General features: G+C 42.3%; 1 protein-coding gene across 3 annotated transcripts in view; it reads left to right on the forward strand.

Annotated features, from left to right (window-relative positions):
- LOC126236747 (peroxisome biogenesis factor 1) overlaps positions 1-17,786 on the forward strand; it is a 404,197-nt gene extending 386,411 nt beyond the window's left edge. For 2 of the 3 annotated variants that reach the window (XM_049946282.1, XM_049946283.1), the window contains one exon: positions 16,039-17,786. In XM_049946282.1, the coding sequence (XP_049802239.1) occupies positions 16,039-16,126 (88 nt within the window). In that variant the 3' untranslated portion in view covers positions 16,127-17,786. The remainder of the gene's footprint in view (positions 1-16,038) is intronic. The other variant, XR_007544978.1, reaches the window with a different exon arrangement.
- Positions 17,787-18,209: the final 423 nt, after the last annotated feature.

An 18,209-nucleotide genomic window follows, 5' to 3' on the forward strand; every position in this document is an offset into this window, starting at 1 on the left:
CTGGAAACAGGTAGAAAGATGCGATTTATTTTAAAATACGCGTGCACTCATTGTGAATGTGTGATAGAGACAGCAGATGTCTACGACAGAGACAACTATAGCGGTAGCGGAGAGTGTGTGGACTGGTTTTGATACTTAAAATGGCGGTATTTACATTTCGCGAGCAGCGTAATTATCCGTTTTCTTCATTTTCGTGCTGTGACGCCGATTGGAGTTCATCTTCAGTTGAGTGATACATATTGCGATGGTGTTATTGATGTGTCTAACGTGTGTGCGCGGATCCGAAAGTTCAAAGAAGGCAGAACGTCGTGTGACAACAAAGACAATCTCGGCCTTGCCCCGGCCTGTCTGACGACATGATCGAGTGGATAAAGTTGTTTGAGAGTGTTGCCGAACGAGTGTGGAGCACACCATTTCCAAAGCTGGCATTTCTGTGGGAACTGTCCGCACAATCCTGTATGAATGCCTGAAACACAAAAAGTACCCTCCATGTGGATCCCACGAATGCTGACGGACGACCACAAGGCTGCGCGCGTGGCACATTGTCAGGCAATGCTGATGCGTGATGACAGCATGAATGGGACTCTTCATCGATTTTGACGATGGATGAGATATCGATGTCGTTTTTCAATCCTGAAACGAAGTGCCAGTCAACCCAATGGAAACGCGCGCGCGCGCGCGTACACACACGCACACGCACATGCACACGCACACACGCACACCATCCAAAAAATTTCAGGTAAGCGCGAGTGCTGAAAAAACGATGATGGGACTTTTCTGTGACAGCGGTGGCTTAATGGCGTAATTCTTACTCATTGCGTTCCAAAGGGCACTACTGTCACAGATATACACTACCAAGACGTTTTGAAGAACAAACTCCTTTCAACATAGTGTGAAAAATGGCCAAAAAGGGCTGTACATGTGCTCTTTCACCAAGAGAACGCACCAGCTCATAGGGCGCATGGGACGCTGCAACTTCGCGAAAAATGCTTTGAAGTGATTTCTCATGATCCCTACTCATATGACCAGGAACCTAACGACTTGTGGCTGTTTCCAACGGTGACAGACACTCTGCGTCGTCGCACATTCACTAGTCGTGACGCTATTGCATCAACGATTTTCCATTGTCAAACCAGACTCCAAAAGAAACGTTCACAGTAGCCCATAAACCATCGGGTCGACGTTGGTATACATGTGTGCGCTGCAGGGAGATTAAGTGGAGAATTGATAACACAGTTTTCGTATGCTTAGTTCGCGAGGAAAAAGTCGGAGGTGTTATAACTTGAGTGCACCTCGTAACCTCTTAAGTATACACGGTTGGATGACTTGTCTAGTGTAGCGGTAATAAAATTTTTCTCGTGAATCAGTCTGTTTATTAGTGAAAAACGTATCAGAATCGCTGCAGTAGTTCCTGAAATTAACTATCATATGCGTACAGACAGAAAAAAAAAACGCGGTGGCTAATTTTAATTTATAATATGTGTAGATAGAGCAGAGACGACGAAGATATGATGCTAGTTGGCTGGTGAGTGTATTGACGGAGACGAGCCTTTACTATCATTTATGAAGTACTATTGTACATGGCGTCACTCTCTCCGGGGTACATGCCTCGTTTTCTACAGAGACCAATGACAGTAGAGAAATGTGTCAGACTAATTCACACAATAAAGGAACAGTTGCAGGGTATGTTGCACGCCGCAGGAATGATTATAGGCTGATAATAGAATAAGCATAGACCTGTAACTGAAAGCATGAACATAGTATATGCGACGAACCCTCTGTGAAAGATGAGTAGATGAGTCGCAGACACAGTCACTCGTGGATTCGTTTTTGGATTGGTTTTAGTCTCCAGTCCAATAGGAAAAGGAGGGAACTACCCCTTGGTCACAGAAGAGCAGGCATTAATGGCAAATCTTCGAGCAACAAGACAGGGAGAGATGAAGTGTAGGTTTTGTTTCCTACAGTTGTAGCGCCTGTGATGTTAGCCATTCGTGTTGCGTAATAAATCATTAATGTCACTTCCGATCGGACGCATTTTTCTTCTGTATTCTTATTAAGCAACTTCTCGGTGCGACTTCTACATCTACATGGATACTCTGCATATCACATTTAAGTGCCTGGTAGAGGGTTCATCGAACCACCTTCACAATTCTCTATTATTCCAATCTGGTATAGCGCGCGGAAAGAATGAACGCCTATATCTTTTCGTCCGAGGTTTGATTTTCCTTATTTTATGGTGGTGATCGTTCCTCCCTATATAGGTCGGTGTCAACAAAATATTTTCGCTTTCGGAGGAGAAAGTTGGTGATTGGAATTTCGTGAGAAGATACCATCGCAATGAAAAACGCCTTTCTTTTAATGATTTCCAGCCCAAATCCTGTATCATTTCTGTGACACTCTCTCCCATATTTCGCGATAATACAAAACGTGCTGCCTTTCTTTGGACTTTTTCGATGTACTCCGTCAGTCCAATCTGGTAAGGATCCCACACCGCGAAGCAGTATTCTTAAAAGAGGACGGACAAGCGTAGTGTAGGCAGTCTCCTTAGTAGGACTGTTACATTTTCTATGTGTCCTGCCAATAAAACGCAGTTTTTGGTTAGCCGCCGGCCGGGGTGGGCGAGCGGTTCTAGGCGCTACAGTCTGGAACCGCTCGACCACTACGGTCGCAGGTTCGAATCCTGCCTCGGGCATGGATGTGTGTGATGTCCTTAGTTAGGTTTTAAGTAGTTCTAAGTGTAGGGGACTGATGACCTCAGATGTTAAGTCCCATAGTGCTCAGAGCCGTTTGAACCATTTGGTTAGCCTTCCCCACAACATTTTCTGTGTGTTCATTCCAATTTAAGCTGTTCATGTACCTAGGTATTTAGTTGAATTTACGGCTTTTAGATTAGACTGATTTATCGTGTAATCCAAGTTTAACGAGATCCTTTTAGCACTCGTGTGGATAACCTCACACTTTTCGTCATTTAGGGTCAACCGCCACTTTTCACACCATTCAGATATCTTTTCTAAATCGTTTTACAGTTTGTTTTGATCTTCTGATCACTTTATTAGTCGATAAACGACAGCGTCATCTGCAAACAACCAAAGACGGCTGCTCAGATTCTCTCCCAAATCGTTTATATAGATAAGGAACAGCAAAGGGCCTGTAACACTACCTTGGGGAACGCCAGAAATCACTTCTGTTTTACTCGATGACTTTCCGTCAGTTACTACGAACTGTGACGTCTCTGACAGGAGATCACAAATCCAGTCACATGACTGAGACGATATTCCATAAGCACGCAATTTCACTACAAGCCGCTTGTGTGGTACAGTGTCAAAAGCCTTCCGGAAATCCAGAAATATGGAATCGATCTGAAATTCCTTGTCAATAGCACTCAACAGTTCATGTTGATAGTCGTACAGTATCTTTGTTCCATCTGAAGTAAGGGAGGTCGATAGTAGTTTTAATACCTTGACCCTGACGTTGGCGATAGACAGAAGCTTTGTGACGCTATGAATTGAAGTGGCCTGTATCCAAAGTTCAACAGCTGACTAAGTAGTGTGTCCGTTGCACGGTTCCCATCGCTGGCAGGCGTGCACAGTTTAGTTAATAACCTCTTGCTCGCTACCCAGCCATTTCGACGTAGGTGTTGTATGAAACGTTTGTGACTGAATTTTTGAGCACTACTGCTACGTAAATCTTTAATGGTAAGGTTCGTTTAGTATACGTCTGGTGTTATGACTTTCCCTCTTCTGATACCACGTGTTCTGTACGGTGAAGTTGTTTCGCACACGGAAAAGAATTCTCTCTTTCCGGGTTTCTATTCCCATAACCATGAGGACCGATGATGTTTCCACATCCTAGTCTTTTTTTCCACCTTGAGCATTCAGATCACCTGTAATGATAGTATTCTCCTGTGTTATTTGTTCTTCAAGATCAGTGAGGAAATGCTCTTTCTCCTCCGTGGTACATCCTTTCTGAGGTGCATATCCTTGGAAAACAGTATACTGTGTATTACCAGCCCTTAGTCTCATCTGGATGATCCAGCCACTCACGTATCTGACGTATGTCTGTATATCTATGGAGGACGAGGCCAACTCCATATTTGGATTCGCAGCTGTTACCTCTCCAGTATAGCACATATCCATTTCTCAGTGATTTTTTCTTACAAATTTTCCGCTTTATCTCACGCAATCCCAATATCCTGAGCTTACGCCTACACGCAAGTTCTACTAGTTCTTCACATTTGTTGTTGAGAGTGAGGATATTGAGTGTACCAATTTTCTGTCGTTCCTTTTTGGGAGGGTTTTGTGTCTTCCGTTATCTTCGATGAGCACGAGGTATTTGCACCACATTACTTCGAGCGGTACTAGAGGAACTGTCATGTCTCGTGTCTGATTCATTTTTCCATCCGAGGCTTGGTTTAGGTTTGAAAGCAGTATGTATGGGCGTACTGAGCACCAAATCTTTGAAGGCGGTTCTCTCACCGTCAACCTTATTCTGACACTGTCGTCCTTCCCCACGTGCGTTTTTTTTTTTTTTTTTTTTTTTTTTTTTTTTTTTTTTTTACTGGCTTGCCCGTTCCCCCGACTTCGAGCACGCGGGGGATGCGTTGGGGAGACGTGCTACAGCACGTCCATATGCAACTTGGACCATAAAGGAGTTGTCAACGGCGCTGGTGGAGGAAGGGAGCGCTCTACCACGAGAACTCCTCGCCAACATTGTGGCCAGCATAGGAGCGCGTTGCAGAGCATGTATCGCCGTCCGTGGTTATCAAACAGCCTATTAAAAAATCGTGTCCGTCGGTTGTAATGTCCAGGATACCCTTACAAATCGCGGCAATATCAGTATAATTACTGTCTTTGAATAAAAGTGTCATCTGATCGTATCATTGGGTATTTCTTCCAGCAACCTGCTGCACTATACTGAAGCAGTTCTTTCTGTATAAGGTCCAAATTTCATCGGGCTATGTTACTTTGCAATTACTTCAGTCCTTAAATTTTGCACACCAGTGTACAGTAATATTAATCATATTTTACTAGTGTATATGTATCGACTTCTGCTCCCGACTTAATAATACACACACACACACACACACACACACACACACACACACACACACACACACACGCGCGCGCGCGCGCACGCACACATATGCTTCAAAAGACGCTATGAATAGGCCAGCTGTGCATATATCGACTTTGGCTCCAGGGACACAAGATGATGTAAACTGCCCCTAAAAACACAATCAACAACAATTTCGGCAGTCGCGAAGTGCGTATCACAAAACGTTGATCCGAAAGTTCTCAAGCAGCACTAGAAGTACTGAAATATCACAGCGGACAACGCTACAAGATCCCTTTGATGTTTAAGATAATCCAGTATATACAATTGCGAGAGAGGAACACGAAGTTACTTTTATATTGCTAAAATCCCGTGGAGTTCTTCGCAGGAATGAAATGAGTGCCAAGTTAGCGACAGTAGCCATTACCACGAGCAGTCAGGAGAACGGTAAGATCCTCTACTCAGTTTTTATAATCCGATTCAAGGAAGCGCTAAGAAAGATCTATCGCTACCAGAGGACGTCATTATAGTGAAGCATCCTCAGACAGGATGTACCACGGAGGAGAAAGAGCATTTCCTTACTGAGCTTGAAGAACAAACAACACAGGAGAATACTATCATTACAGGCGATTTGAATGCTCAAGTTGGTAAAAAAGACTAGGACGTGGAAACATCATCGGTCCTCATGGTTACGGGAACAGAAACCCGGAAAGAGAGAATCTAATTATTTTCCGTGTGCAAAACAACTTAACCATACAGAACACGTGGTATCAGAAAAGGGAAAGTCATAAAATAACAAGATACAGCTGGATGGCAAGCTCAAGACTTTGATAACACCTCTTCATCAAGGATAGAATAGTTGATCAGTATGTTACAGATGTTAAAGTCATGCCCAGTGAGTGCCTAGATAGCGACCACCGATTATTAATTGCTGACCTAAAAGACGTTCACGTGCCACAATTTAAACAAAAGAGAATTCCAAAGATTGAGACTTGGCTGTTGAAGGATATGGAAAAGAAAAGAAACGAAAAGCACGAATAACAGCCAATTTACCCAAAAATGAGAAAGGATGAGTAGAAGAAGAATGGTCTTTATTCAAAGAAACCCTACTTAAAGAGGCCAAGGACATCTGCGGAAAAGCGATTGCCACATCAAAAGAGAAGGAAATACTTGGTGAAAAGAGGGGGCGAAGACAGCAGTAAAAGATAGGAACGTACTGAAAAGAAAATTAGACTATGAAAAACAGAAAACAGATGGTAGACGAAGTGAATTAGCAGTTGAACATCTAGCACAAGAATACCGCAGAAAGAAATTAGCTTTAAAAACACTGATCCAGGAAGAAAAGTGCTGGGAGGACTTTACTTCAAGGATAGAGGAAGACTATCAGGGAAGTGGGAAACTAAACAAAGGACTAAAGAGTAAACGAAATGAATATGTAAATATCCTTGAACTGGAAACACTTCACGGTAACATACTTTGGACACAGAAAGGAACAAGGGATGAAACGAAAAAGTACGTCAACATGCTATTAATTGGACATGGGGACAACACAACCGTCAACGACTGTAGAGTAATTAATGAAGTACAAACCTACGAACATCCATTAAAATGGCGTGAGGTAGAAACAGCATAAAGAACATGCGGAATGGAAAGTCGACAGGCTATGATGATCTCAGCTCAGACATGACAAAGGCAGCTTAGGAGTGATATCAGTTATTTGCGAAGAAAACAAATTCTCAGAAGATTGGAGTAAAGGAGTCATCATCACTATGTTCAGAAGTGCGGTCGACGAAAATGTGGAAATTACAGAGGCATCACGCTGCTGCCACACACCGTGAAGCTGCTCAAAAGATCACAGAAATGAGATGTGGAAAGATAGTAGAACCTCTGCCTGAGGAAGAACAACATGGATTCAGGAAAGACCGAGGTACTATGGGTCTTATTTTTGCAGTAAGAATGAAGACAGAAAAGTGCTGAGAATATGGAAGAAATCTTGTGTCTGAATTTGTGGACATTGAACAAGCGTATGATAGTGTTCCTCTAAACAAGATATGTGAATGTTTGGAAGGCCTTTAAAGGTGCCAGAGTACCTAATTCATAAAGTCAAGACGCTATACCAAAAGTGTTACAGCTGTATCTAGATAGGTAACGAAGATAAGAATGGTTTGAAACAATGAGACGTTTCCAACAAGAAACTCCAGTTTGTAATAGTAATGGACAAGATCATAAAATCTATCAAAAAAATAGCGAATCAAATGCCCAGGCTTTTGCTAATGATTTGATAGTATGGGGAGAGACAGAAGCAGAAACTCAGAAGAAACTTAATGATTCGAACAACACATTCAATAATTTCGTACTAAAAATAAATGAAACAAAGACAGTAGAAATGACAGTCTACAGGCAAGGAACAACCTCAAATATATTTCTAAAAGGAGTCAAAGTAGAATATGTTTCCCATTTCCAAGTACATCGGAAGCGTGATCTCGAAAGACAACACCATTAAGCAGAAAATACTCAGGACGACACAGAAAGCATTCAGTTTTTACAGTCAAATAAGAAATCTTCTCTGGGACCATAAAATGACACGAAAAGCAAAAGCGACCGTGTATCAAACCTATTTCATACCATTCCTTACATATGGTTGAGAAACATGTACCCTACTAAACAAAGACCTCAACAGAATTCAGGTAACGGAAATGAAATACATTAGAACTCTGAATCAAACAACTAGAAAGGGCAAAATCATGAATGAGGTGAATAGAAAAGTAGGTGGTACTGAGGTTTCTGATACCAGTGCCATAAAAAAAAAGAAAAAAACGCAGGCTTCAGTGGTATGGGCACATAATGAGAATGAACAGCGAATGACCTGCCAAAAAGTATTTCAACCTGAACCTCGTAGGAAGAAGACCACGGGTAAGACCAAGAAAGCGTTGGGTAGAAACTGTAAGATCAGGCGTGGAGGATAAAGGACACACATCGGAAGTTATCCTGGAACAGAAGATGTATGAAGACAGAAGAGGTAGCGTGCGTTTGTACACATCATCCGGGAAACTAGAATTGGAAAATGATGATGATGATGATCATCATCATCATCTTGATTACTCCCATGCAGCGTTAGCCCCTCCCCCATAGCCCAGACACCACAACACCTAGATCATCAAAACGATCATGTTCGACGATGTTTCTGGGTGCATTACGTGATCGCACTTCCCGCTATATGAGGGTACGTTCACCATTGTCGAACATGTTCTTTGTGATGATGCACGTGTTATGATGTGGGGGCGCATGATATTGCGTGGGCGTATTGACCTCCAAATCTTTGAATGTGGTACACTTACCAGTCGACGTTATAGTGATACTGTACTTCTTTCCCAATTGTTCCTTTTAAGGAGTGGATATCTGTCTAAGCGTAACGTACTGGATGAGATTCCCTTGGAGTTTAATAAAACTCGCCGAAGGTCATTTCCTCTGAGTGCAAAGTCTACTCCCCAACAAAAGGAGTAGCCTTTGGTTGCCAGTTATGGAGTCCTTGTTTCGAAGCTCTGTTATCAAGCGCTGTCCGTCATTTTCAGTTATTCTAAATTATCGCGGTTCGGTGCCGGCAAATAACGCTTGTTTGGCTGGTAACGAAGTTGGAAACACAGGGGATCATTTTGCGTAGTTTGGTGCGGCTAATGCGTTTGACACGGCGTGCGCGGTCCACCGCGCCCGGTTATTGGCTTTAGAAACCTATTTGCCGGAGTCGTGACCACTATATTGCCAATGTGTAATCAACGCGAGTGGCGAGCGACCGTTCATCGTGGAATAATGCGATAGACCGTCACGTTACGCCATTAGGTATTTAAGTGAGGGGAAGGGCGGGGGCGGGAGGGGGAGGGGAGGCGTTATGGGGAGCGAGGGGAGCAGTCACGAAAGGCATCGTTGTTCTGTAGCGGGATTTGGAAGTTCTGTGCCAAACGAATTTTGTTAACAAACTTTCGTAGTCCACAATCTGTTCAATCTAGAACAGGTCATTTGAGATCAGTGTTATCTAATTTTTCATACGAGACATTAAAAAAATCTATCGTTATCATCATCGCCATACCATAATTCAGTGTTCTGCCTGATTTGTCACTGTTGCAATTTCCCTTCATTTATCGGGACAAGGGGCATTTGCCCTCACTTGATACTACGAGTATGGTTCTGTAACCGCATCAGTTACACGATGAATGTGTACCACGGTTTTCCATAGTATTTATCACCTTTCAGGTTACCTGCCTTCGGAAACATCAGACAGAAGGCTGTAGTGCAGCTTTGTCCTGTCCATCAGACTGTTCTTTCACACTCAGTGACCGTACTTGAATTGAAACATATGGTGTCAAAGAGTAGATCGCATTGCTGGCTTCTTCCTTCACTGAAAACTTTACTACCGTTACTACTTCCGGGATTTGCACAACACCAAAAATGACATATGTAGAAATAAGTGATCACACAGTAATGGAACATTCGATTAAAATCGCTTAGTTGAAGAAAGAGCACTGATCCTGGAGAGGTAGTTCTTCGCATTTACAGGGTGTTTCGCAATTCCCATTGCAGGCTTCTAGGGATTGTAGAGGGGAGGTGGTAGATAAAGCTTTGATGAGGAACTCAGGTCCAGGAATGTACAGTTTGGGTGTAAAAAAAGTATGAATATCGTTATCATTTCGAAAATGCCCACTTCGCAGTACGCACTCAGCATAGACAATAAGCTCTGACCTGTGCGCTCTGTAGGAGCCCATAGTATGGGCAGTGTTCCGAGTACCCACCTTCGGGCTCTTTTCTACGTAAGGAAGGACGTCCTCTTCAAAGTGTAGAGTGTGGCGAGTCCGTGGAACACCGCAGTCAACCCTCCCAGTTGCGAAAGTACCAGTTCCTCGCGGTTGTTGCTATAGTCGGGCTTAAATGGTATGTGATGCGGGGGAGCGGTTGAGAATGAAATATATCGATCCCAGCCACGGTATGGTACGTTACTTAACCGGACACGCATCTCACCCCATGCACTTAAACAGCTTGAGTCTGAGACAGGCATCTACATACACATGCGGGGAAGAAGGTTCTCCAGAAAACACTGTCTTTTTCCGCGGGCAATACGCGAACAATGGTCATACACTAGACTTAGACTCCACACAAAATGACATTCATGAGACGAAGAACAATTGGCACAACTAAACGCAGTATTTCAAAAACAACGCATGAAGAGTGCCGGCGGACACGAAATAACAGACATGCATATATGCAACGTAGTAACGATTTTCAGAGGGCGGACAGCGATACCCACAGTGACAGTGAAAACAGTGATACTGAAGAGCAACAGGAGGAGGAAGACGAGATGTGGCAGTAAATAAGCATAAGGTGCTGGCGATCCAGCCAAGAAAGTACCAAATACTGTACACGGATGATCACCTCAAGTTAATACATAGGATTAGCAATACTATTTCTGTACTACTAACAAAACAAATTTTTTTTTTTTTTTTTTTTTTTTTTTTTTTTGTGACTGGCGGTCAACAGCTCGAATAAACCATTCCGAGATATTCACCGCCAGTCACAATCGGTGATGGCACTAACAGATCTCTTCTGTATCCTATCATCTTTTTATATTCTTCTTAAAAAATAACAAAATTTTATGTATATTTCAGCCTTAAATTTTATTATTTTAAAAAGTATTATTCTTTGTAAAACGTTGTAGATAAAAATAAAAGAAAACTAGAAAAAGATGAAAACAGAAAATTATAATATGTACTACCTGTTTCAAAACATCAGGTAACAGGTCTATAATTTGGCAATAAATAAATAAATAAAATGTGATGCCATAATTGCAACACTCACTGACGACAGTGCCTCTTCTCAGTATGTATGCGTACCGTGAAGCGGGCGATTTGAACGTGATCCTATCTTCAAACTTAGTTTATATCCAAACGGTGCATTTCAGCACATCGTTTTCTTATCAAAATTTTATCTTTTAACGCCCTGGAACCAGTAGTAGGAATTGTGAAACTTTTCCTCATTCCTCAACTCAGATTATATGAATGAAAAGTTTATATTAGGGGTCAGTGCATTGTTCTGTGACAAAATAAGATTAAAACACTGTTTTTCTTTAAAAACTGGTGAGATTCACCAAAATTTTAGAACTTGTTCAATCTGAATAGTACTATTTGTTTTAGAAAATAACTGGAATATGTACAACATTCAGAATACGCGATACTAATTCTTAAAAGTTATGAAAACGGTGCCACTGGAATGTGAAAGAATAGGTCGTTGCCGAATATAGTGTCAATGCTAAAACGAAAAAAATACATCGGTGTATTGTTGTGATAAAACAATCACTTATTCGACAGTGCTGTTTATATTAACATTCTAGACACATTCTAGTCAAAACTTACTAAAACCAAACAAAACGGAACAGTTTTCAGTAAACAGGTGCTGCCACCTATTGGGAATGTGCAGAAATGAAAACAAGTGACACACGAAAAGTACATGATGAAAAGTACACTGAAGTGATAAGAAGTCATGGGACCTTCTAATACCGTGACGGACCTCCTTTTGCCCAGAGTAGTGCAGCAACTCGACGTGGACTGGACATAACAATTCATTGGACTCTCCTACAGAAATATTGAACCATGCTGCCTCTATAGCCGTCCATAATTGAGAGAGTGTTGCCGGTGAAGGATGTTGTGCACTGACTGACTTTTGGATTATGTCCAATAAATATTCGATGGGATTCATGTCGGGTGTCTGGATGGTCCGACCGTTAGCCCAAAAAGCCCAGAATGCACTTCAAACCAATCGCGAACAATTGTGGCCCGGTGACATGGTGTATTTTCATCCACACAAATTCCATAGTTCTGTGGGAACATGAAGTCCGTGAATGGCTGCAAATGGCCTCCAAGTAGCGCCCTTAAGAGTTTGGCGCACAACAAGAGCTTCTGGCTGGCTGCTGTTACACAAACGCCAAACAGGGAGAAATACCATAAGTGCTCGCGTAAGGCCCAAGTCCGTCGAGAAGCTATAAGAAGTAGTCACAGACAAACAGCGTGAACCAAGTTCGCAGCGTAGGTGGTCAACAGAATACCACCGGCGCGTGTCTGGTAAGTACGCAGGAAAGAATACTAGACTGACTTGGTGTTGCTGTGCAGGCAACTTTCTCCAAGTGCCGGAGACCATAGGATCGCGCTACACTACGTTGACCTGACGAAGGCAGGCGTGTTACGGCCCGTTGCTGTGTACTCGGTGCCTGCTGCGAATATGTGGCGCTGCCAGTTGTGGGAGTGACTACACAGTCTCGCTCTCTGAGTCAATGGCTACAGCTGCCATTATTTACCAGCTCGCAGTTATTTTTCGTACGCTTTATGTGCCACCTTTCTCCGGCGAGCACACGAGCGAAGACTGATTCCTGAAAGCAGTGGACGCTAACACCGGTTCATCTCGTTCGCATTCCTATACGGAGGCAGTGTCACGTGCCTCCTAACTGTATTCCTCAGTGGAACTTGTCTGCAAGTACACATGTGATCAAAAGTATCCGGAAACCTGGCTGAAAGTGACTTACAAGTTCGTGGCAACCTCCATCGGTAATGCTGGAAATCAGTATTGTGTTAGCTCACTCTTAGCCTTGATGCCAGCTTCCACTCTAGCAGGCATACGTTCAATCAGATGCTGGAAGGTTTCTTGCGGAATGGCAGCCCATTCTTCACGGAGTGCTGCACTGAGAAGTGGTATCGATGTTGGTCGCCGAGGCCTGGAACGAAGTTGGCGTTCCAAAATATCCCAAAGGTGTTCTATAGGATTCAGTGCAGGACTCTGTGCAGATCAGTACATTACAGGGATGTTATTATCGTGTAACCACTCCAGAAGATCAGTTTGGATTCTGTAGAAATATTGGAACACGTGAGGCAATACTGATCTTACGACTTATCTTAGAAGAAAGATTAAGGAAAGGCAAACTTACGTTTCTAGCATTTGTAGACTTAGAGAAAGCTTTTGACAATGTTGACTGGAATACTCTCTTTCAAATTCTAAAGGTGGCAGGAGTAAAATACAGGGAGCGAAAGGCTATTTACAATTTGTACAGAAACCGGATGGCAGTTATAAGAGTCGAGGGACATGAAAGGGAAGCAGTGGTTGGGAAGGGAGTGAGACAGGGTTGTAGCCTCTCCCCGATGTTATTCAATCTCTATATTGAGCAAGCAGTGAAGGAAACAAAAGAAAAACTCGGAGTAGGTATTAAAATCCATGGAGAAGAAATAAAAACTTTGAGGTTCGCCGATGACATTGTAATTCTGTCAGAGAGAGAAAAGGACTTGGAAGAGCAGTTGAACGGAATGGATAGTGTCTTGAAAGGAGGGTATAAGATGAACATCAACAAAATCAAAACGAGAATAATGGAATGTAGTCGAATTAAGTCGGGTGATGCTGAGGTAATTAGATTAGGAAATGAGACACTTAAAGTAGTAAAGGAGTTTTGCTATTTAGGGAGCAAAATAACTGATGATGGTCGAAGTATGGAAGATATAAAAAGTAGACTGGCAATGGCAAGGAACGTGTTCCTGAAGAAGAGAAATTTGTTATCATCGAGTATAGATTTAAATGTCAGGAAGTCGTTTCTGAAAGTATTTGTATGGAGTGTAGCCATGTATGGAAGTGAAACATGGACAATAAATAGTTTGGACAATAAGAGAATAGAAGCTTTCGAAATGTGATGCTATAGAAGAATGCTGAAGATTAGATGGGTAGATCACATAACTAATGAGGAGGTATTGAATAGAATTGGGGAGAAGAGGAGTTTGTGGCACAACTTGACAAGAAGAAGGGATCGGTTGGTAGGACATGTTCTGAGGCATCAAGGGATCACAAATTTAGCATTGGAGGGCAGCATGGAGGGTAAAAATCATAGAGGGAGACCAAGAGATGAATACACTAAGCAGATTCAGAATGATGTAGGTTTCAGTAAGTACTGGGAGATGAAGAAGCTTGCACAGGATAGGGTAGCATGGAGAGCTGTATCAAACCAGTCTCAGGACAACAACAACCACTCCGCTACAGGCCGTGCATTATGAACAGGTGCTCTATCGTGTTGAAGGTTGCAGTCGCCATCCCCGAATTGCTCTTCAACAGTGGAAAGCAAGAAGGCGCTTAAAACGTCAATGTAGGCCTGTGCCGTGATAGTGCCTTGCAAAACAACAAGGTATGCAAGCCCCCTCCATGAAAAACACGACCACACCATAACACCAAGGCTTCCGAATTTTACTGTTGGCACTACACACGCCGGCAGATGACGTTCATCGGGGATTTGCCGTACCCACACCCTGGCATGGGAACGCCACATTGTGTACCGTGATTCGTCACTCCACACAACTTTCTTCCATTGTTCAATCGTCCTATGTTTACGCTGCTTACACCAAGCGAGGCATCTTTGGCATTTACCAGCATAATGTTTAGCTTACGTACAGCCGCTCGACCATGAAATCCAAGTTTTCTCACCTCCCACATAACTGTCATAGTACTTGCAGTCGATCCTGATGGAGTTTGGAATTCCTGTGTGATGGTTTGGGTAGATGTCTGACTATTACACATTACGACCCTCTTCAACTGTCGGCAGTCTCTGTCAGTCAACAAACGAGGTCGGCCTGTGCGATTTTGTGCTGTACGTGTCCCTTCACGTTTTCACTTCGCAATCACATCGGAAACAGTGGACATAGGGATGTTTAGGAGTGTGGAAATCTCGCGTATAGACGTATGACACAAGTGACACCCAATCACCTGACCACGTTCGAAGTCCGTGGGTTCCGCGGGGCGCCCCATTCTTGCCTCTCACGATGTCTGACTACTGAGGTCGCTGATAGGGAGTATCTGGCAGTAAGTGGCAGCACAATGCACCCAATATGAAAGATGTATGTATTTGCGGGTGTCCGGATACTTTTGATCACATTGTGTATTTTGTACTTTTCTGCACCTGTAAAATAGCAACTTTTCTGTGGAAAAGTTGCTTAATTTTTGCTGTCACTATTAAATATGTACAACGTTGGCTCAGTTGTATGTAGACAACGTATCTAAGAATTTCTTGTTGTGTACTCACGGCTGGTTCTACAATATTTTTCGGCACAAGCGACTTGTCATTTGGCTCCCGCCCTCTCCCCTTTTCCCCTTGTACATTCTCGCCCGTATAAATTTTCGCTACTAAAGGCGATAAGCACAGTATACAAATCTTGCATTTGGGTCCCAGGGCTGCCTTATACGGCCGCTACTGATTGTGATACAGCCTGTATAGAGAACCTACAGCTGTGGCGCCGCTGCCACTCCTCTCAGCTTGAAGAGCGGCGTCTTATGTCGCTTGGACCAAAAACCGGCCCTGTCTGTACTCAAATTTCCTTTTGCTCTACACTTTCAGAGGGTCCTTTTACTTACAGCAAATGTCCATTGCAACTGGTTTAAATAGTTTAAGAGAGTCTTTGTGAATATTTAGTTCACATTGTTTTTTTACAGACTAGATGCTGGATGCTGTGACCCTGCACTTTGCTTTGTAAATGCTTTTAGTGACTGAGAGTTGTGCGCTGAAGCTCTAACCGAAAATTATCCTGTATTTCGCATTTTTGATGTTTCTTTCACTGCCTTCCTGTCGCAACGAGGCCTTTCATTTTTGAATGTTAACGCTGCACTGCGTGCTGTGCAGCGTGTCTTACGAACTTGTGCTAGTGAGCCATCATATACTACCTGGGCGCAATTTACTTTTCGAATACGGAGGCACGAGGCATTGGGCTCGAGTAACATTTCTTCGCTTTCAGTTGGAGTCTCCGGATGTTCTATCTTAGGTAGTCATACTTCAACCAATAATACCAATATAGTTTATGTATTTTGTCGTATCTACTTCCATAGAACATTCACTTTCAACAATTCAATGTATTTGTGTACTGGTATTTTGAACCACTTGTAAACTAATAGTATGAAAGGTATTAAAAGTTATTTCGTGTGTTGCAGCTACCAGAAGTTCGAGAAGTCCCGTAGCGGCAGCCTGAAGAACAAATCCAAGATGGAAAGGATGGTCCAAAGAGCGACACTGGCGTGAAACTTTTCATTGTGGACGCTGAAGCATTATTATATTCGCATTGTACTTTAAAAGAGTTACAAAGTTCAGTTTAGTTCCAGCTAAGTTCGGTATAAACAGTGAGATCGTAAGTTGCGCTTCAAAAAAGGCAAACCAAGCTGAATACGTCCTTCATACATTTTTTCCTCTTCTTTGAGATGCATCTGTAGCTTACATTCTAAATGCTCCCGTCAACTCAATAATCTGAACCTAAGTTCCCGGTACTCCATAATAAGATTGTTCTGGCTTATGTAGGTGAAAGACTGCATCAGTCTTAAAATTAGGCCAGTCCGTAGCAATATTTTCGAGATGATCAAACACATTTTAGGAAAAAAAAACTTGCTCTCTTTTGCAAGTCCCATCTTCCTTATGTACCAAGGATGTGGCTAACAAGTTTGCTATTTACGAGGAACTGTTCATGCATCACCTTCGCTTCCTCTGTGCTGTACCTCCATTCCATTTAGACACTTACTCAACTAACGTTTCATTTCACATGGAGAATAAGTTTACGTGCATGTTTCTTGCTCGTAACACAATTTGTTTCTGCCTCATAAGTCCCTGTTTTCAATTGACGTATTCACCTAGAATGTCAGAATATCGCTTTCGACTCCTATTAACAGTCAATGCCTCAGGCCGGTTATTTAAGTGAATCGTGGGGAATCTACTTAAGAGATTGGGAAGTTAGTGCTTTCCAGTGACGATGCTCACATTTGCCAAAGAATTCTTATATTTTTGTTAGCAGCTTTATTTCTGGGTATTCTTATTTTCTTTGAATTTATCATATACTTTGGGGCGTAGTGAAACTACTTGTATCTATTTTCTTTTTAATTCTATATTGATTGGGTATTTTAACATTAGATGGTTCTTGTTTTTATACGTTCAACATGGTGATATTACAATTTTGATGCATTACAACTCCTATTTCAAAGCAAACTGTGCAACCATGAACTTTTTTTTGTTCCGTAGAAGGCGATTCTGTCGCATTATGATCCATGACAATTGAATCTCAGGTATGTTTCTTAGCAACGCAACAGACATCATTTCTTCCATTTCATCTTTGGCGTCAGACCGTTACCTCAATTCAGATTCACAGCATTTGCTCAGTATAGATAAGACTGTTTCCCAGATAGTACAAATGTTTTACCAAGTTGGTTTACGACAAGGATGTGCAGTTAACGAGAACAGTAAAAGTATAGTACCTTAATCTATTATATTCCACCTGTTGCTCCAGGGAGAACAATAGGTGATCGCGTTTGCCGGAATATTGACTGGATTGACAAAGGATATTATTTTCGATGTCAATTGTCATTAGGTGATTGCGTTTGCCGGAATATTGATTGGATTAACAAAGGATATTATTTTCGATGTCAATTGTCATTAGCCGTTATTAGGTGTTTGTGTCCGACCAGTTAGATACAATGGGCGGTGATTGCGAGCGAGCAAGAGGGTCGGACGTCTGTAGCGTCATTGTGCGGACGCTGTGTTAAGGGACCGCAACGGTGGGAGTGAACGGCTCGCTATTCTGTAGACTGGCGAGACCTTACGGAGGTTAATACTCTATATATAGCAGTTCAAATGTTATTTTTTATAAGTACAAATGGGTTTTATACTTGTTAAATGAATAAATAAATGTTGCATATTACCTGTGTCTGTCTTTTTACTGTATACTACTTCTGAGTGATCATATTACATAGCTATAACCACAGGCGTCTGTTTAACGGCTGTCAAGAGCAATGCGTGGTTGCGCAGTGAGTGCTAAAGCAGATTTACTGAAGTTCATACGCATCTAAAAGTATACAAAATGAATTTTTTTTTCGAAGTAGAGTGTTCGTGGACGATTTCCATTTTGCAGAGCTTCGGGAATCTCACTAGAGAGATGGAATGCCCTCCCTTGAACAACTCTGGACGCAGTACATTGATCTTGTCAGCGGAAAAGTGTGTTTTTGAGCTTTAAAAAATCCAGTCTTTTACTATCAGGTCGAAAAATTTTCACATAGCCCTCGTATTTCATGATGATATAAAAAAACAAAAATACTGCTTGCAAAATCAAAGAGCATACATCAAT

The sequence above is a fragment of the Schistocerca nitens genome, chromosome 2 (assembly GCF_023898315.1).
Source record: "Schistocerca nitens isolate TAMUIC-IGC-003100 chromosome 2, iqSchNite1.1, whole genome shotgun sequence".
NCBI lineage: Eukaryota > Metazoa > Arthropoda > Insecta > Orthoptera > Acrididae > Schistocerca > Schistocerca nitens.